General features: G+C 35.5%; 1 protein-coding gene across 1 annotated transcript; it reads right to left on the bottom strand.

Moving 5' to 3' along the window:
* Window positions 1-873: 873 nt before the first annotated feature.
* On the bottom strand, window positions 874-16,750 carry LOC105398027 (chaoptin). Its single transcript, XM_048623048.1, has 5 exons — window positions 16,531-16,750; window positions 6,739-6,954; window positions 3,538-6,660; window positions 3,149-3,441; window positions 874-2,547 (listed from the first exon to the last, which is right to left on the bottom strand). The coding sequence occupies exons 2-5, from the start codon at window positions 6,887-6,889 to the stop codon at window positions 1,978-1,980; spliced, it is 4,137 nt and encodes a 1,378-aa protein (XP_048479005.1). The 5' UTR covers window positions 6,890-6,954; window positions 16,531-16,750; the 3' UTR covers window positions 874-1,977.
* Between the last annotated feature and the right edge of the window lie 1,616 nt (window positions 16,751-18,366).

Below are 18,366 nucleotides of genomic sequence, written 5' to 3'. Positions count from 1 at the left end.
AGCAAGCTGTCACGCAGATTATTGTGTTCGAATCTACATAATTCCACGCTTCATCTTGCCAAAGCGTATTTGCTGATCCGGACACATCGAGGCGACGGAATTATAATGAGATCGAAATGTAAGGGTTGGCAAATGGTAATGATGATGAATGTGGAGCGATCTTTCAAAATCATTTCAACATGTTCGTTCTTACTTTGGACCAAGTATTTTTAAAGATACTTCTAAGAAAATAGCATAGGGTGTGTATTCATATTAGATAATACTCGCGTAGAATCGATTAACGATAAAGCTGCCTATTGTGCATTATTTCTAATCCATAAGTATGTTTTTGTAAGTCTGATTTATGTGGTGTTCGATTATTTATCTATCGTATGGCTTCACTGGTTACATAAAATAGTATTAAAATAAGGATTTATACATGTCACTAAAAACTAAAGAGATATCATAATTCTATTCCATCTCTTTCTCTATCAGAACCAATTCCACTTTGTACTATGTTTGTTATACGTATAAGAAAATGAGAATACCTAGAGATTAAATGTCTCAAACATATCTAAGTTACTTATTACATTACTCTTATTAAGTAGTCCTACCTATGTATTTGTACAGATTTTGATATATCATTGGCTCGATCTGGTCGTGTTGGACGAACAGTCTCCAGGAGCTATTGGTTTATTAATAGTATAGTTCCAAGGCATTTATCATATTCACCGTATTTATGAACCTATGTTTATGCACGAGAAATAAAAATGGAGGCTTAAATACTTACGAAATAAACTAATATATGATTTTAACCCAACGCTTTTTACCTTTTCGGGTTTAGGTAAGCTATTTGTTTGGGCAGTTAAAGAAAACAAAAGAAACTTTTATCCATTAACTTTTGTTTTTTATTATTAATTCTACGCTTGTATTTACAAACGGATTATTTTGTGTTTATGACAAAGATATTATCAAGATTTTTGGTACGGTGTTACTTTTTACATTAAGGACTGATATTTTTATACCATTAATATAGTACGCCAGATAATACTAATGTTTAACACATATTTTTCATATTTCATGATTTTTAAAGTTTAATATACAATTGTTTTATATTATCTATCACATACATTAATCTAAGCTATTTCTTACATTTACCTAGAATAGTAAGTAAATCTGATACAACATCCATCACACAGTCTTTAATTATGATGGTGTTTGTAAAACTGCAGTGAACATGGTATAGCTACAATGGTATTGAAAATAAATAGTATAAACGCTATAGGTCCTTACTTGCTCATAAAATTACACAGTAAGTAATTATAATTACTTATATTGAAACAACTTCTAAACTATAACAATCACAATTTGGTGCAACCTCTTCATATAGATTATTACATTAAATACAATTCAACAGAAATATAAACGCATCCGAATCACAATAGAAATAACAAACAGTTTTACAATAGGTACTTTCAAAACATGTAACAAAACAAGGCAGGGCTCAAGAATAGGTGTTCTTTGTTGAGTGATATCTTTCCTTAGAGATGAGATCAAGGGGCGGTTAGCGAGTGGGGAATTACTCGGATGACGGTGCACAAACGGGCCCGGCTTCAGCGAGCAATATGAGACTCGGGAGTGCCGCCGACTCACGCCCGCCTGCACGCCTTACTACTTCGCCTCTCACTCCATGTAACAACAAATACTTAAATCCAATAAGGAAAATTACCCTCTCACAAGGACAAGTAAACAAATCGTTTCCTTCCAAGAAAACTTTTTCGATTATCACACATTTGTTATTGATAGCTCTCAGTCGTAATAATTCATGTCTGTCAAACTTCTCAAAGAACTTTTCAAAGACGATAAGGGTATGAAAGGTCTGGGCAACTCACGACCCTACTCATTACTTCAGGTGGGAAATATTCTGCGAATGTGTTTAAGATTAATAACTCGGTAAGAAAAGGTCACTTTTGATTTCATAGCTCGGTTGTTTTTTGTTTACTGTTTTGTTTTGTCTGATATGGTATTTATATCGATGTCGGTGGCTGGCCCGCCGTCGGCGCCGCCTGGCACGGAGAAGTTGTCGTACGAGATGAACTGCGGGACCTGCTGCTGCACCTCCGCCTTGATCACTCCGGGCCGCTTCTTGCTCTTCATGTAGCCCAGCGCCACCACCAACACCACAAACACTATGAAACCCATGCAACAACCCACAACCAGACTTAGTCTCCTAGCTAGTATGTCAGCGATACCCATATACGTATTTGAAAATGGACTATCTATAGCTGTACCAAAAATTTCTATAGTATTGACAGTCGTGCATTTACTGGTCAGAGAATCGTTCATATATTGACGGACGTTAGTAAATATTTGTTCGTCTCCAAACAAGTGAGCACTAGTGTTATTATTCGAGGGAGCGATTCTTGCGTTGGGAGTGAATGAGTCGGTGGAAGCGGCTAGGAGGCCGAAATTCCCAATCGCAATGACACAAATAGTGTATTTAGCGCCAGGCGTCAGGTGTATCAGCCTAGTTGATCTGGCAGTAGCGTTTAGAACTTTTCCACGGATCTGAAACAAAAACACAAAGCATTCAGCTAAACAATTCATGGAGACCATCAGTTGTAGGTCACACACAGATAGGTACAAAAGCTGTGCAGTGCATAGTTGCCGAGCAATCCGAACATTGCATTTACGGTTTTATGCGGCAAGCAAAAAGTGTTGAATACCTATGAGCCATTGTTAAAAAGGAAAGAATTAACGCATTCACGGTAAAGCTGAATATCCACAAGCGAGAGCATAAATATTTTTTATGGTCCATTGAGGTGATGCACAGCCTTTGTATTCAAATGTTTGTTGTAATGGTTGCCCTGAGCATTTCGTGGAACATAGCTTGCATTAAATTATAACATTGTGATTAATAGGCATAATGTTCTATTATTTTTGCACAGATGTGGTTTATGAATAGCGTGTTAAATTACTTTTACACGGAGGTTTATTTATAGTTTGTTTTGTGTTAGTGTTGTGATTCACAGAGATAGGTACCTACTTAATATTAAAAAAGACCGAAGAAACTTGTTTTTTGTGAATAGTTAACTCTGAAACTGACTGCCTTTGAGAGTAAAAATTATATGACAATTAAGGTAAAAAAATAAGTACGAAAAATTATTACCATTGTTGGATTCTGTTCACCATAGTAAGCAACTTGAAAGCCATTTAAGCCGCTTTGGTTTCGGCCCTGCCAAGATACCACGACAGAATATGTCTGTATATCTTGTATGGCCACTCTCACGACAACGGGAGAGTTGCATAGTTTTTGCGAAGTGAGAGAGAGATAGCTATATCCGTGGAGGTCTTCGGGATGCTCGCAGCGCAAGTTGCTGCTGCCTTTCAGGACGATTTTATAGTGGTCCTGCATCCACCGCCATACATCTTGCGATTCACAATCACACGTTAGAGGGTTTTCTGTAAAAAATATATGTGTTAAATATGTTTTGTAAATATGTTTAAATTTAAATTGTTATGTTAATCCATTAATCTGAAAGTAAAAAGTATTCTTACCATCAAAGGAAATGCTTTTTATTTGCGTTTCAAAATGTATAAGCATCTTCATCTGTATGACTTCAAAGTAATTTCGACTCAAGTCGATGTGTGTGATTTTGTTCAAACTGCGGAATGCTTCGGTTGATATAGCCGAGAGCCAGTTACCACTCAGGTATAGTTCCGTCAGACTCTGTAGCCCACTGAATACTTCTTTAGTGATTTTCGTTATGTGGTTGTATGAAATGTCCAGTTTCTGCAAGTTTCTTAAGTCTGATGTAAATTCTTCAAGTTCTTTGAGTGTGTTATATGAAATATTCACAAGACGTGCCGAGAATAGCCCTTGTAACCTTTCTCTTGGTATGTATTCTAACTTGTTCTTACTCAAATCCAAGGATTCTAAATTATTTAACTTCAAAAAAGCTCCAGGTGATAATCTAATGATTGAGTTTTGCGTCAATATTAACTTTTTCAGTGAAGGGAAATTTTCAAAATCTTTACTCGTTATGATCGTTAGGTTAGTTCCAGTCACCACAAGTTCCTCCAGAAGTGGAAACTGTTTCGATGGAGATGTCGGCAACAGCTGAGTCAATGAGTTTGATGACATATTCAGGAGTTTAAGTGCTGGAAGCACTGCTTCGGACAGTCCATTGCTAGGAATATGCTTGAATAAATTAAATGATACATCAATTTCTTTTAAACCAACAGAATGCAGAAAAAAGTTGGGTGGTAAAACTGTTAACATGTTATTGCTTAAATTAAGTGTGACCAAGTTTTTGAGTGATGGAGTACTAAATCCATATAAAACTGATATCTGATTATTGCACATACTCAGACTACGTAAATTTTGTAAGCCAATAAACTTAAAAAAGTCTATTATGTGCAGCTGGTTATGGCATAGATCAAGTACTTCTAATGACGTTACGTTAAATAGAGCCACATGCGGGAATTCTGTAAAAAGATTGCCCCTCAAATTAAGTTCTTGTAAAATTGTGGTGTACGCGAACACATCTTTATGTAAATCTTTCAGACTATTGAATGCTAAATTTATCCTTAAAAGGTTTTGGTTCTTTATAAACGTTGTGGCTGGTAACTGCGATATGTTTGAACTCTCTAAAGCAAGAGTCTGCAACGACGGTAAGTGAGAAAATGTTTGGTTTTCCAGTTGATGAAAATGATTACTAGAAATTATGAGGGCCTTCAAGCCAGATATTTGAACTTGTATAATATCTTCTGATGTTAAGACATTATTGTTCATTTCCAAGTCACTCAAATTGGGCAAAGTTTGAAGAACTCCAAGTTCTATTGTTGAAATGAAGTTTTTATTTAGACGAAGTTGCTTTATAGCCAGCTCTGAAATATCAAAAGTAAGAGCAGTCAATTCATTTTCGGATAAGTCTAAAACTTTTAATTTCTGTAAATGGACAAATGTGTTTTTGTGAATATCCTTGATTTGGTTTCCTTGTAAGTACAACTCTTCCAATGTTGTAATTTTATAAAAAGTTTCGTTGGTTAACTTGGCAAGTCTGTTGTTGCTTAGATCTAAAAACTTTATCTTTTTTAGTTGCATAAATGTCTTATTTTCTATTTGTACAATATTATTATTCTTTACATACAGCCTTTCAATGCTTAACAAATCGTTGAATAAATTAGAAGTTAAACTTTTAAGATTATTTTGGCTTAGCCACATTATACGCACATTCACTTGCCCCCTCAGGGAGCTATTTTTCAATAACGATAGACTATTGGCTCCAATATTAATTGAAACGATAGATGAATTTCTGTTTGGGAAAACATCTCCAATAGTTGACAAACGGTTCCCCTGTAAATTAACATGCTGAAGGTTTCGTAAAGTAATGAAAGCATGGGAATCTATGGTTTGAATAACATTATTCTGTAGATGAAGCTCTAAAAGACCCGGTAAAGGACTAAATACATTACGTTTTATATGATGTATTCTATTATTCTGTAATCTTATTTCTCTTAAAGTGACTAGGTTATCAAATATTAACTCATCTAATTCGTTTATGTTATTATTATCTAAGCTTAAAGTTACAAGTCCACTATTATTTTTAAATACATTTCGTGGAAGTTTTTTCAAAAAATTTGTTCCCATGTGGAATTGAGTGAGATTTTGTAAGGAAGAAAAACTGTTTTCACTTAATATCCTTATAGCGTTATGCTCTAAATTGAGAACAGTTAAGCTTTTACAGTTTCGAAAATCATCTTCAGTAATTTCAAGAATATTATTTTCTGATAGAAATATTTCCGAAACATGGTAAAGGTTTGCGAATACACTTTTTACATTATGTAAGTGGTTGTAGCTAAAATCTATAGTGCGAATGTTTTTATTATTTTGAAATATGTTTCTATTTAATGACACAATTTTGTTACGGCTTAGGTCCAGAGACTCCAATAATTCTAAAGAGCTAAACGATTGTTCACTTAGTTCCTCTATTTGATTATTAAATAACGTTAATGTTCTTAACTTTGGCATCGATTGAAAACAGTCTTTGTTAATTTTATTTAAATAATTTGAACTTAAATCTAATGAAGAAAGAGTAGGTAATACAATTCCTACATCTCCGGGCAGTGAACGAATTTTATTCCACGATAGTCTCAAAGTAGCTATCTTATGTAACTTTCCTAAAGCCTTCAAAGGAAACTCATTGATAAAATTCTCGGTTAGATCGAGCTCAATCAAATGGTTTTCAAGGTTGAAAAATGCATGTTCGGAAATATTGAATATCTTATTTCCCTTCAGATTTAGTTTCTTCAATTTGAGATTTCTGAAATTATTAGCTGGTATTTCTTCAATATCGTTTAGTTGCAAGTCGAGTGCTTCAATATTGGGTAGTTCAAAAAGAGACTCGTGTGGAATCTTGTTCAGTTTGCTGGAAACGATGCTGAGTGATTCCAAAGAATCCCTGAGGGCACTGAATGCATTTGAGCTGATGCTGCTGATGTGCGTCTGAGATATTTGCAGACCAATTATCCTGACTTTTGGTGGGAACAATTCTGCGTTTAATTCGGTATTTGCAGTTGCAAGATCATAAATTGACAGTGACTGAATAGAGCCCTTTATTTTTGTGACGATATTTTTCACTGCGGCAGGCGTAGCGCTGGGGCATTCCAGAAATAGACCTGAAAGTTACCGTTAATTATTTTTTGAGCTTAAACAACGGAACGGCCATATTGAAGTGGCACGTGAAGATTATTTACCTTCTTTGAAGTTGTAGCAGGGACATATTGGGTTTTCAGCCAAAGTCGGACACGATGATTGTTCTTCGCCATGAAGTATCGGAATAAGGGCAACGAGCAGGAGCGCGCATGCTGCGGAGGTGCTGGCGGCCGGGCGATGAGACACTGCCATAGCGGGCGGACGTCATGGCACAGACATTGTGCATCCAATCACAATGAAATTAGCTTCTGGTCCGTCTGTAAAGAAACAAACAAATTTTTATACCGGTACCATATGCAGGTACCATATTAACGGAGACAAGATTTTTTAATGATAAAGTATAGAGTACCTCTAAATGAAACAATAGGTAGGTATATTATAAAGCCGAGTTCCCAGGAAGTACACTAAAAAGTATTAACTTAAGTAAGTATTCACAAGGTATGACAGTAAAGAAGCGGCCAAAGTATGTAAATTCACAAAGAACAGCAATTACGGAGTCTTATTATTTGATGGAACAAACGAAAGTCTGACCTTTTTCGAGGTACAAAACTGTCTCGCGGGACCGGGGAATTTATCTAATGGGCGAAATTTTTCTATTATGAAAAGATAACAACCTTGCCGTATAAAGTCTTGAAAGTTACTCATGAGACTTGAGAAATAATGAGTTGGAACGTTTTACAGGTAGTCCAATATTGTGAAAAAAAATCAGATTAGGTACAGTATGTTAACAGTTTTGTATACTGAAAGTCCAAAAACTTCCACGTAATAGAAATCAGAGATTGACAAGTAGAAATATAATCAACTGTGGCATAAGCCAAGTTTTTCATTTTATTTTCATTAACTTTTTGACTTTTTGGTGCTTATTTTTATAATCGTGTGTGATTTTCATATAATAAAATTATAAGAATATCAATGTAATATGGTGGTCAACTGGTTGTGGTTGTAAATAACATTTTTTTTTTGAAAAATTGATATCCCAAATTTCATTATAATAAGTAGGTATGTAATATTAGTCAATGTTTCATGTACCGCTTAGAAAAGGAAACTTAAAAGGTAAACTGAGGCGGAAAAGGTAATCGCTCGAGGCAACAAAATAAATAGATTCCGAACCCTGTAATGACTGGCTATTTTCAATTTCTTATACACTCACGGGCAATGAAAACGTTCCGCTCACAAAATTCCAACACCAAACAAACCAAATTTTTTCAAACATTTTATGTGAAATTTGTTAAAAATATTACCGTTTTTTGTTTGTAATATCCTGATGCTCCGTTAAATGTACTTCAATGTTGCAGAAGGCGTCAATAAGCTAGCCTTTTCCGTTTTGGAGTAATTTGGTACTTTTCTCAGTGGATCCTTTTCATTGCCCGTGAGTGTAATAACTTACACTGAAACAGAGTCAATTACAGACATTTATAATGTCTTACTACTCAGTTATGTTAGTAATATGGTGTAATTTCATATTAAACAACAAAAATCTGTAAGTTAATATCAATAGCGGTATCGGGAGACACGAGGTTGTAGCGGACGAGCGACGCGACGTGTCGCAATACACTACTGAGGGGTTATAGCGAAGTCGAAACGAAGAATCATTTACGATGTAACTAAATCAATACATTTTGGATCCGAAAATCATAATAAGTAATTCATTTGGCAGCTAGTGACATGTCACTTGGCAACACCACGCCTATAGAATTACCAGCAAATTCATAGAGCTATTTGACACTTTACAATAGGTTTAAAATTGACGATGTATTATACAAATTTCAGCTTTTTAACTGACGTAAAGAGTTGAAAGTCGTTTGTTTTTAAGTAAATTTTAACCTTGTTGTAAATTTACAATATGCTCTATGATTTTGAGGGTTGGGCTCATGTCGTCCGCTAACAATGATTTCGTATCAGGTCTACTTCAACACATTTTCCAGATATAGATTATTGTATAAAGGGTCAAAAGTCGGATTGTAATCCTAAATGACTCAGGCCTAGTTTCATCATAGTCTGTTAGATCATTAACACCCCTGTTACATAGTAATGTCATCAATTATACGTCATCTCTATATTATATTGCTGGCAGATGTGTAAAAAGTCAACTAATCCCTTATTATGATCTTACAAAGTATGGAAACTGGGCTCAGCCTTCTATTCTAAAGAACATAATATGTAAAAAAAAACACATACCTACAGACGAATTGCGAACCTCCCTTTGTTTCCAAGTCAGTTAAAAACTAAACTCCTCATTAAATGTGCCCTGACTCCTGTCCTGACAAACAGAATCAGTAAATATGTATAAAGTTTATTTTTTAAATTTTCTAAACTTAAGGAAAATGTTATTGATGTTAAGAATTGTGTCACCCATGTGGGTGACTCGGGTGATCAATCTTACCAAAATTTCTACTTATAATCCTTTTTGCAACACCCTGTTCTGCGATCCTTAATAACTTCATCATTGGGGTCGGTAGGTTGATCTTTCCACTTACAAGCTCGCGAGAAAAGCCACTCTTACCTACAAACTCAATCAACATTCCAGTAACAAAGTTAAATACGTCTTCAATCTAATAAAAATTACCAATCCATTGTTATACTTGAATAAGTTATTTCTTTTCCCGCGAAAGGTTACAAATCAGCCCTATCTTTTAAGCGTGTACTGTAAAAACCACAAGCTTTTCTTGTTTACTTTTCATTGAGTCACCACTTAAATGGACAGCTCAGACGAATTCAAAGCGATTTTAGAATGTCGCACTCAGAATAATTAATCCGAAATACTGTACAGAATGGTACAAGTTGTTGCTATGAGCCATTCATCATGCGATTATTCTGAAATCACAATATAATCAGGCTAATGCCCCGGGATACGCCGGCTATTCATCATTGTTAATGTTGGATAATTAAATTTTATTGGATAAAGATTATTTCTGAAATGCAACTGATGCGTTTCGAATAGGTATAATCATTTGGCATAATTTTATTATTAATGTTATTCTTTTACAATTCTTTAGTACACTGGACCCTATTATTTGTTCATAAATATCCTTCCACACCAAAAGGCGTCTTGAAAAAAATCGCTTTAAGCGATAAGACCGCCATTTGATAGTTGTTTTTTTATTTTATTAAGTATCAATAGGTTTATGGCAGAAGATCAGCTGCAATGTTTGTGCAGTTCACTTGGACAAGGGGCTTAGGCTACACAATAGGTCGTTCAATACATAGATCCCTTGTAGCATTCATGTTTGAGGGATTTCGCTATTGAAAGTGTAGTACTGGTTGTATAAAAGGTTACTTTGATGTGATGCGTGCACTACGCACGATATCGATAGGTGGACGTTTACCTTAAGCAGGTAGGTATAAGTATGTGATACAAAATAAATATGTGGGGACATCTCGCACACGGCCATCCGACCCCAAGCTAGGCAGAACCTGTGTTATGGGTGTCGGACAGCTGATATATCTACACAAATACATAGATAGATAGATACTAAATATAAATATCAACACCCAAGACCCGAGTACAAATATCTGTCTTTAAACAAATATCTGCCCCAGCCGGGAATCGAACCCGGGACCTTCGGCATAGCAGTCAGGGCCACTAACCACTACGCCATTCGACCGTCATATATAAAAGTCATTTACAATACACTGACAAGCAATTAAAAAGTTCCAGTGATAATAGCACCAAACTACTCCTAAAGGGATATAAAAGAAATATGCAATATTGAAGTACCTAGGTACATTAAACAGCGAATATTATAACTAATAACGTAAGTATTTTGATCAAAATCAAAATGCAATGTTAAAAAATGGGTGGTCATGGTCATTTAATGTCAATATTTTGTAAGTGTAACTTTTTAATTGCTCGTGAGTGTAGTTAAAGTTGTTTTATTCCGGGAAACACGACGTCTACGACGAATTTGCGTTATCATGAGCAGCCGTAAATATCAAGAAACGTTAATATTACTTCAGCCGTATTTTCTACGAAATTTCACTCTAAGACATTGACAAAACGCTCCATTCGTCACAAGTAGTCACAACTAAACTGAGAATAAGTTATCAAATAAAAACATATATTGTTTGTAGCTTTACTTTGTTTATTGAACAATTTGCTTGCTCCATACCTTTTATTGGAACTTCTACATCCATAATATGTGGAAATGGCATAATAACTTATATAGTGTAGGTAAGATTCTGACATAATAGTTTTTTTTTCAGCAATACGTATAAGTAAATAATATTGCTATGCAACAGCTATCACAACCAAACACCTTGGTTTCTAATTGATCATTTATTTTGGTTTATAGATAAACGTTATTGTAGATAATTGGCTGGGCGTTGAAAACCGTAGTGGAATCAGTAGGTATCTCCAAAACTTTACAATGACAAAAGCTCAAACATTCTACGGATTTTCAGCACCCCGGTAACTGTTTTAGAATATCAATCTGTGTTGGTTCAGTTTCGAGTTTAAAGGGCCCTGTAGGAGTTTTTTTACGGTTCGAGCACTGGCCAGCAATGAAAAAGTTCCACGAACAAAATTCCGACCACAATTTTTAAAAACATTTACTTAATTAAAATATTTGAGTAAACTCTCAATGTAAAACACAACGTGAGATTTCATCCACAATACTAACCAAACCTTTGCTTTTGGTTCACTTATGGTATACATATATCGGATGACAAGTAGTATCCAGTGACAAAGCTGATAGGTATCGGTTGAACGATAAGGAATGCGCGTAAGAGGACTGTCTGATCTAATCTCTGAACCCACCTCTTTCGCAAGGATTACGGGATATGAAGTAGGTACTTATAGGATAGTTATACAATACAGATATAACTGATATATGATGATGTAGGAGCCTATACAAAGTGTTGAAAAAAGGGTAAAATGTGCAAACTTGCTAAGATTAGCCTAGAAATTAGATTAGATTAGAAATGCCTGAGATTGTGTTCCCAGTAGGGAAACTGTTCGCCCGTTAGCCCGCTTTAAGCGATAAGACTGCCATTTTTGTACATATTTGTTAGTATTTAAGTTATGTAAGTTTCTTTTATGTTTGTGTGTACAAATAAAGAATATTCTATCTATCTATATATCTAAATATTAGGCCGTTGAATTAAAAATAGATACATAAAGCAAAATAAAATCATTTCGTCACTGATTCGCTTTTCAGCTAATACAGTACCTACAAGAACAAATAAAGGAGAATGGCAATTTCTCTATAGCGCCATGACCCAGAGCGGCCATTGATGAAACATACACTGATGTGTAGTCCGTGACTACAGTATATACTGGTATTAATTTTAGGGTAGCAATAAAACGAGTGACTGTAAATTACAGTTCTAAGTGTCAAAATTAATTAATTTGGGTTATAGAATTACTAAGTGAGCGACTGACTGCGAGTGACGAGAAATCAACAGAACAGCAACTTACAAACATTAATTTGAGTTACTTAAAATACAAAATGAGCAGCTTCATAATATTTGAGCGACCTAATATTTGTTTGAGTGTCAACGTTACGTCCTGCATTTTTTTCAATATTTGGCAAATGTATTTTTTATACTGAGCGGCATTTTATCTTAAATGAAGTGTTTCGAATACAAAAACCACTTTGAAAAATACACTAATGAGCAGATGATACTCTGCGTATAATGAGCTCACATTTAAAAAATAAAAATAATATGAAATTTGAAGAAACACTATTCTATTAGTTGAGAAATTTTATTATTGAAATATAAGGGTAATTAAATAAAACAATGTACTCCGTAAAATTAAAGTAATATGCATGCATTTATTTCAATCAAATGAACAAAAAATAAAATAAGACGCTTCAGTCAACTAAAAAAAAACTTCTTATTAATAGTAAGAAACATTGATAGGTATGAGGAGCCCTACTACAACTCACCTGACTGCAACGATTCGTCGTCCCGCCCGCGCCCCCATTCGAATTCGCGCGCATTTGAAAATCTGTAGTTTTCATTAAAAAAGCGTATCAAAATAAAAAAACATAAGCCCTCAAATAGAATATCAGTAACCAATAATCATTAATAAAGCAGCATACAAAACTTTGCTCAAAGTGAACTTTTTAGTCGTTCGATAAGTATAACCTCACTTAGAAAAATCGAATCTATCTTAATATTGAAGTTGCCCTCTCTGTATTTCCAGTCGCTCACTTAGTAATTCCAGTCGCTCACTTAGTAATTAAGTCGCTCGGATAAAATTTTAATATCTGAAATGGATATATGACAATCCACTTTTTGTAAGCTCGTTCTGGATTTTATTATAAATCAATATTCGTCGTCAGTTTAGTTAATTTTTCGCTTACTCAAATTCATACCGCTCAAGTTATTAAAACAATATGTCATCATCAGTCGCAAAGTTTTTTTTTGTTCGCTCGTTTTATAATTCCCTTAATTTTATTATTATGAGGCATGGGAGAACGAAGATATAAGTGCCGAAAGATCAAGTCTTTCTACTGTATACTAGATGTTACCCTTGAGCTAAAAATAGTTTTTAAAAGTGTTCCCGTGGGAATTCCTGGATAAAAAGTATTCTATGTTACTTCGGGATAACGGGAACTTGAATAGAATGAAATAATTTTTGAAATTGATCTCTTTATAAAAATAGGTTTCCGAGTGTGAAATGTGCAAAAATAATCTTGATATTATTTGCAGAAATAAAATCATGTAATACATTTTGTGATGCACTATGTATTGGGAATCTCATGATTTAGATTATAAAACTTGTTTGTGCGTTTACTATTCATCAAAAACTTATTTTTAACGAAAAAAAATATATTAATTAATTTACTTTTGAACCCTAATATCTCAAGAACCCCATGGTTTAGATTTTTTTAAATATTTTTCCCTGATAGTAGACATTTTTATCAATAACTTAAAATAGTTTTGGTTAGTGGCTGCTAACTTACGCAAAGCGGGTCAGGTTTCGCCATTCTTCTTTGAACCTATTCAGGCACCTGTATCAGGAATCTAATTCAACTGAACGTAACTGTGTTATAAAATTAGTGACGGCTCTGATTTAGCGCAAGCTATATTAAACTGAAATTGTGGTCTCCGAAAGTCCCAAAGGTGACAGAATGGACGCTCCATAATATAATCGGGTTACGGTCAGCTTTAACTTTGTTGAGCTTCATGAATAAACATTATTTCTATTGTCACGCCGGCTTGCTGGACGCAACCTACTGTACTACATTTATTGGTTTTAAATATGAACATAAAATGTTTTCATGTTCATATTGATTTAGATACTAACAGATAACGATGAAAGATATTGCATTTCTCATATCTTTTTGATTATTTCCTACTTTTTTGTAACTAATACTTGATATTATATAGGTGGTCAAATAAAAATATGAAAAAAAAATGTCTTTGACTTTTTTTAAGATTTCCTGGTATATTTTCCGACTTGTTGAGTCATTTATGATATGATAATAATAATAATAATAATAATAATAATAATAATAATAATAATATGTGGGGACATCTCACACACGGCCATCCGACCCCAAGCTAGGCAGAACCTGTGTTATGGGTGTCGGAAAGCTGATATATGTACACAAATACATAGATAGATAGATACTAAATATAAATATCAACACCCAAGACCCGAGTACAAATATTTGCCTTTAAACAAATATCTGCCCCAGCCGGGAATCGAACCCGGGACCTTCGGCTCAGTAGTCAGGGTCACTAACCACTACGCCATTCGGTCGTCGGAGTACTACTTGTATAAGTACTTCCAAGTATGGTTCAACGTTTTATAAGATACTTCATAATTAATTGAGATTTTGAGATCCTCTTTCACGATTTGTGCCAGTTCATTATTTGAAAATACTTTATGCTTTTTAGTTGCAGATGGAAAATGAACAGAATTATACACAAACACAGGCAAAGTTAATTAACAAATAACCGCTATGTAGGTAGGTACAGTCAGCAAAAAAAATATACACCTAGAGCTTTGCACTTTAATTTTACTTTTCAATGCATCAAACATGAAAAATACTTAACCTATATGGAGATTGTTTGTATCGATACAATTTTATTGAATTCTTTAGCCACCTAGTCTTACGAACAATTGTTTTGACTTAGTTTTTTTCGCTTTTGCTGACTGTGCACATGTATGATGCATTTTCATTTAATATGATTGTATTTGCAAAGCTATTTCTCTTCCTCTGGCAACTCTTACGGGAATTCTAATAATTGTATAATTATTCCAATTAATAAGCCAAGGCATACAAGACTTGAAACACAGTAAAGCGGCGCTGGACGAAGTATCAATGGTAGTTTGTTCCTTCCAAAAAATACGAAATGTCGTCTTTAATTCTATCCTATTCTATGTAAGGTGGTCATCTCATCTAGCCGGAGGGCGTCCAGCACTACTTTTGCCTAATCATGGTCTCCCCCCGTCCAGAACACGTTCACTCCATCGGTTATAGGTTCTTTGACTACCGATTTCTCGAATTTTACTTTTGTGCATAATATTAAGTACCTACTGCCTCTCGAATGGAATCAGGAAAGTTTGTGCATAGGTAGGTATTCCCTTAATGTGTAAAAAGCCTGCTGATCTAAGCTTGGACCAATTTCCACCACATTGTTTCACTGCAGGCTGGTAGATTCAGACAACTATATATTATCTGCTAAATATGGATGTGCAGGTCTTCATAGGGATTTGATTGAGAGATCTAATAAATTAACCTATATCATAACCTAGTCAAACTTATCATTCAATAATTGAATAATTTATCTACTCACTTAGATAGCTACATCACTATTTATTTTTCTACCAAAGGCAGCAACCCATGAAATTATCTAATTACACACATTTGGGCACTGTGAATTGAATATCATTTAAGGACAAGAATGAGCCCTCCGACACTACCGACCTATAAACTATAAAATAATGCAGTTTACTATTTCAAGCTATGCGCTTCACCATTTTAATAGTATTGATGATGAAATAAAATTTTATGAGTGCAAATAAAGGTTTTTAAAGTGGCCACTACTATTTATGTTGTGGTCAGGACAGATTCATCCAGATAAATTTACCTACCTGCGTCCACAGACTTAAGTACATTTGCATTTTCAGTTTCATTGTGTGTGTTAATTCACTTGATTGAATTTTCAGTAGGTACGTGCTGATTAATGGTTGTCAATCCTATTATCATGAATAATTTATGCTCCAAATTTTCAAATGTGATTAAAATTACTTTAGTGTGGCTTCAAACGACGTGCCGCCAAAAATATTAATTAAAAATAAATTACAATACCTACGCACATAATTAATAATTTTGAAGTAAATTAACATAAACAAGTACTGATTAATAAACCATTTAACAACGAAAAATCGCAGTGATAAAAATAACTCTCGTGGCGTTATCGTGTAATACTTATACGTATTACACGAACTTCGAACACGACAAATTCGTCATGAACCCTGAATACTTTACTGAAATTGACTGAAATATTTCCAGTGATCTGCTCCAGCAGCGATGTCTCCTGGTTCTGACATCGGGAACTACGGCCCGCACTTAAGTTTTGGGAGTCGGCCAAGTTTTACGCAAATATCTTTATTAGTTCTGGGGCTAATTGGCCATTACAGACAAACCGACATCCGGCATAAGGAATATGACGCCTGACGCCGCTTCCTTCACACCGCCATCCTGACTGCATTACCATATTAATGAGCCGGCCTTCAGTGCAATCATTACCACTAATGCTGGAACGCGCCTTCATTTATATCGCACTAAACTTTGCACGAATTTAATTCATTATGCAAACAAATTAAACTTTCACGAAACGAGCAAACAGTATTTTAATTGCTTGCAACTTACCACTTTGAAGTTTTAACTAGAAAGTTGAACGGTCAAACCGTGCCGGGCGCGGAGACGAGCGTTCACGTTCACTGAAAATCCTTGTGCATGATCCAGGAAGTGGCTCGCGGTTGGAAATAGAACTGCGAGTGTAGTTGTTCGTCGCGGGATGTGCCGCGGGGGCGGGACGCGACCGACTCGCTCAGACTCCGGCTGCTGACTGAGCCGGCCATCTCCGCACGGAGTCTGCGTAATGGGACGGCATCCCTCCAGATTGCTGTAAGGGAATAAACGCTAATAAATTACGAACATCGTACACGCGTTACAGCGAGCGGCGCAGTGTTCCTGATTACTTTGAAGTCTGCCGCTAACATGTGACACGCAATCGGGCTAATGCTGCTCTAAAATTACGATGAGATCGCATCGCAATCAGCGACGATTGCGCCGCTGCCTCGACCAATTGCGGACTCGGCGTTTCAGAAACTAGTTCCCGCTTAAGTAATCAGGAATTTGCCTCGAATGATAACTACGGTATTGGCCAAACACTTAAATTAGTTGGTTAGAAGGGCGAGTTTGGAAAAGTTAGTTCGCAACACTTTTCAGTAGCAGACGGAGTATTCGGAAGTCCAATTTGCTCTCAGTGAACGAAACTAATTAAGATGCGGACAAATAAGGGTTTGAGGGGCCGACATCAGAATGCAATTAACGGGGGCATTTTAAAAGGTTGTCGAGAGTCGTTTTAAGCAGAAGTGGTATTGTTTTTGTTTCATCTGTTGTATTTTGTTAATGCAAAACAGTCATCGAAGCCGGTGTGGTGAAGGGCGGGCGGCGCGGGACTCAGAGAATGAACTTCATTCACCGCGCCACGGGGGTCACTCTAGCTTACAAAAAATAATTTTCTAAGCGCTGCTGTATTATCTCTATGTATTTATCGTACCGATTGCTAAATACAGCTATGTTTTCGTTAGTTTTCTGTCAAGGTGAAGTAACCCTCAAGTTGTTATCGTCTGCCGCCGCCGCCTCTATACTCACCATACCAGTCTCAGCCACTCATTAATTGTATTTGTTATACGTATTTGTCAGAGATAGTGTAACTACTGATTTCAAATATTCTATTTCACTCTTACCAGGATGCCACAGGGATGCATTTAAGGTTACGACAATATTTTGCAGGATAAAAATCTCAGGACAACGTCACGTTAATTCACGTTATCATGTGAAAAAAATTAAAAAATACAACATGATAAGATTCATAAAATATAATCTTCGGGCTTGAAAATGTCATTTTCAGTGTTGCTGAACTTTTCAGAGGCGCTCATATTTACGTTGCTGCATTTTACTTAGAGCTGAAGCACCAAAATAATGTTGGCATGAAAAAACCTCATTGAGCTAGAAAATGAAGTAAGTAGCGTATTCTTAAGGAGAACGAATTGCATTTTCTGGGCAAAGTTTTAGTTTTAAAACACCAAGCGAGTTTAGCTTTTGCGAGTATGTGATAAGAGTTACGCTAAGTGTATGAGGGGGTTGGTAAAAAGCTTCTCGTCTCCAATCGGCGCTGATAAAAACTCGGCTGGCAACACAAACATCCGCCCCCGAGCAGTCAATTACCAGAGTTTGTTGCACAAGTGCCCAAAACAAATTACCCGACATTTATTTTTTACTTTTAACTTATCGCTAACGAGATGTGACGGCTACTTTATCGATCGACACGTTAAACTTGCGATACAAATTCAATCTTACGAGTTTGTCGGGAACGGCGGTGAATAAATTCCAGTTTTACTGGAGACTTTATTGGACGAGATTGTATCAATTTGATGGCGGGAGTTGTTAATTTTTGAAGTCGTCCGTAAATGTTTA

This window comes from Plutella xylostella, chromosome 9 (genome assembly GCF_932276165.1).
Source record: "Plutella xylostella chromosome 9, ilPluXylo3.1, whole genome shotgun sequence".
Lineage (NCBI taxonomy): Eukaryota > Metazoa > Arthropoda > Insecta > Lepidoptera > Plutellidae > Plutella > Plutella xylostella.
This window is presented reverse-complemented; position numbering and strand designations above follow the sequence as displayed.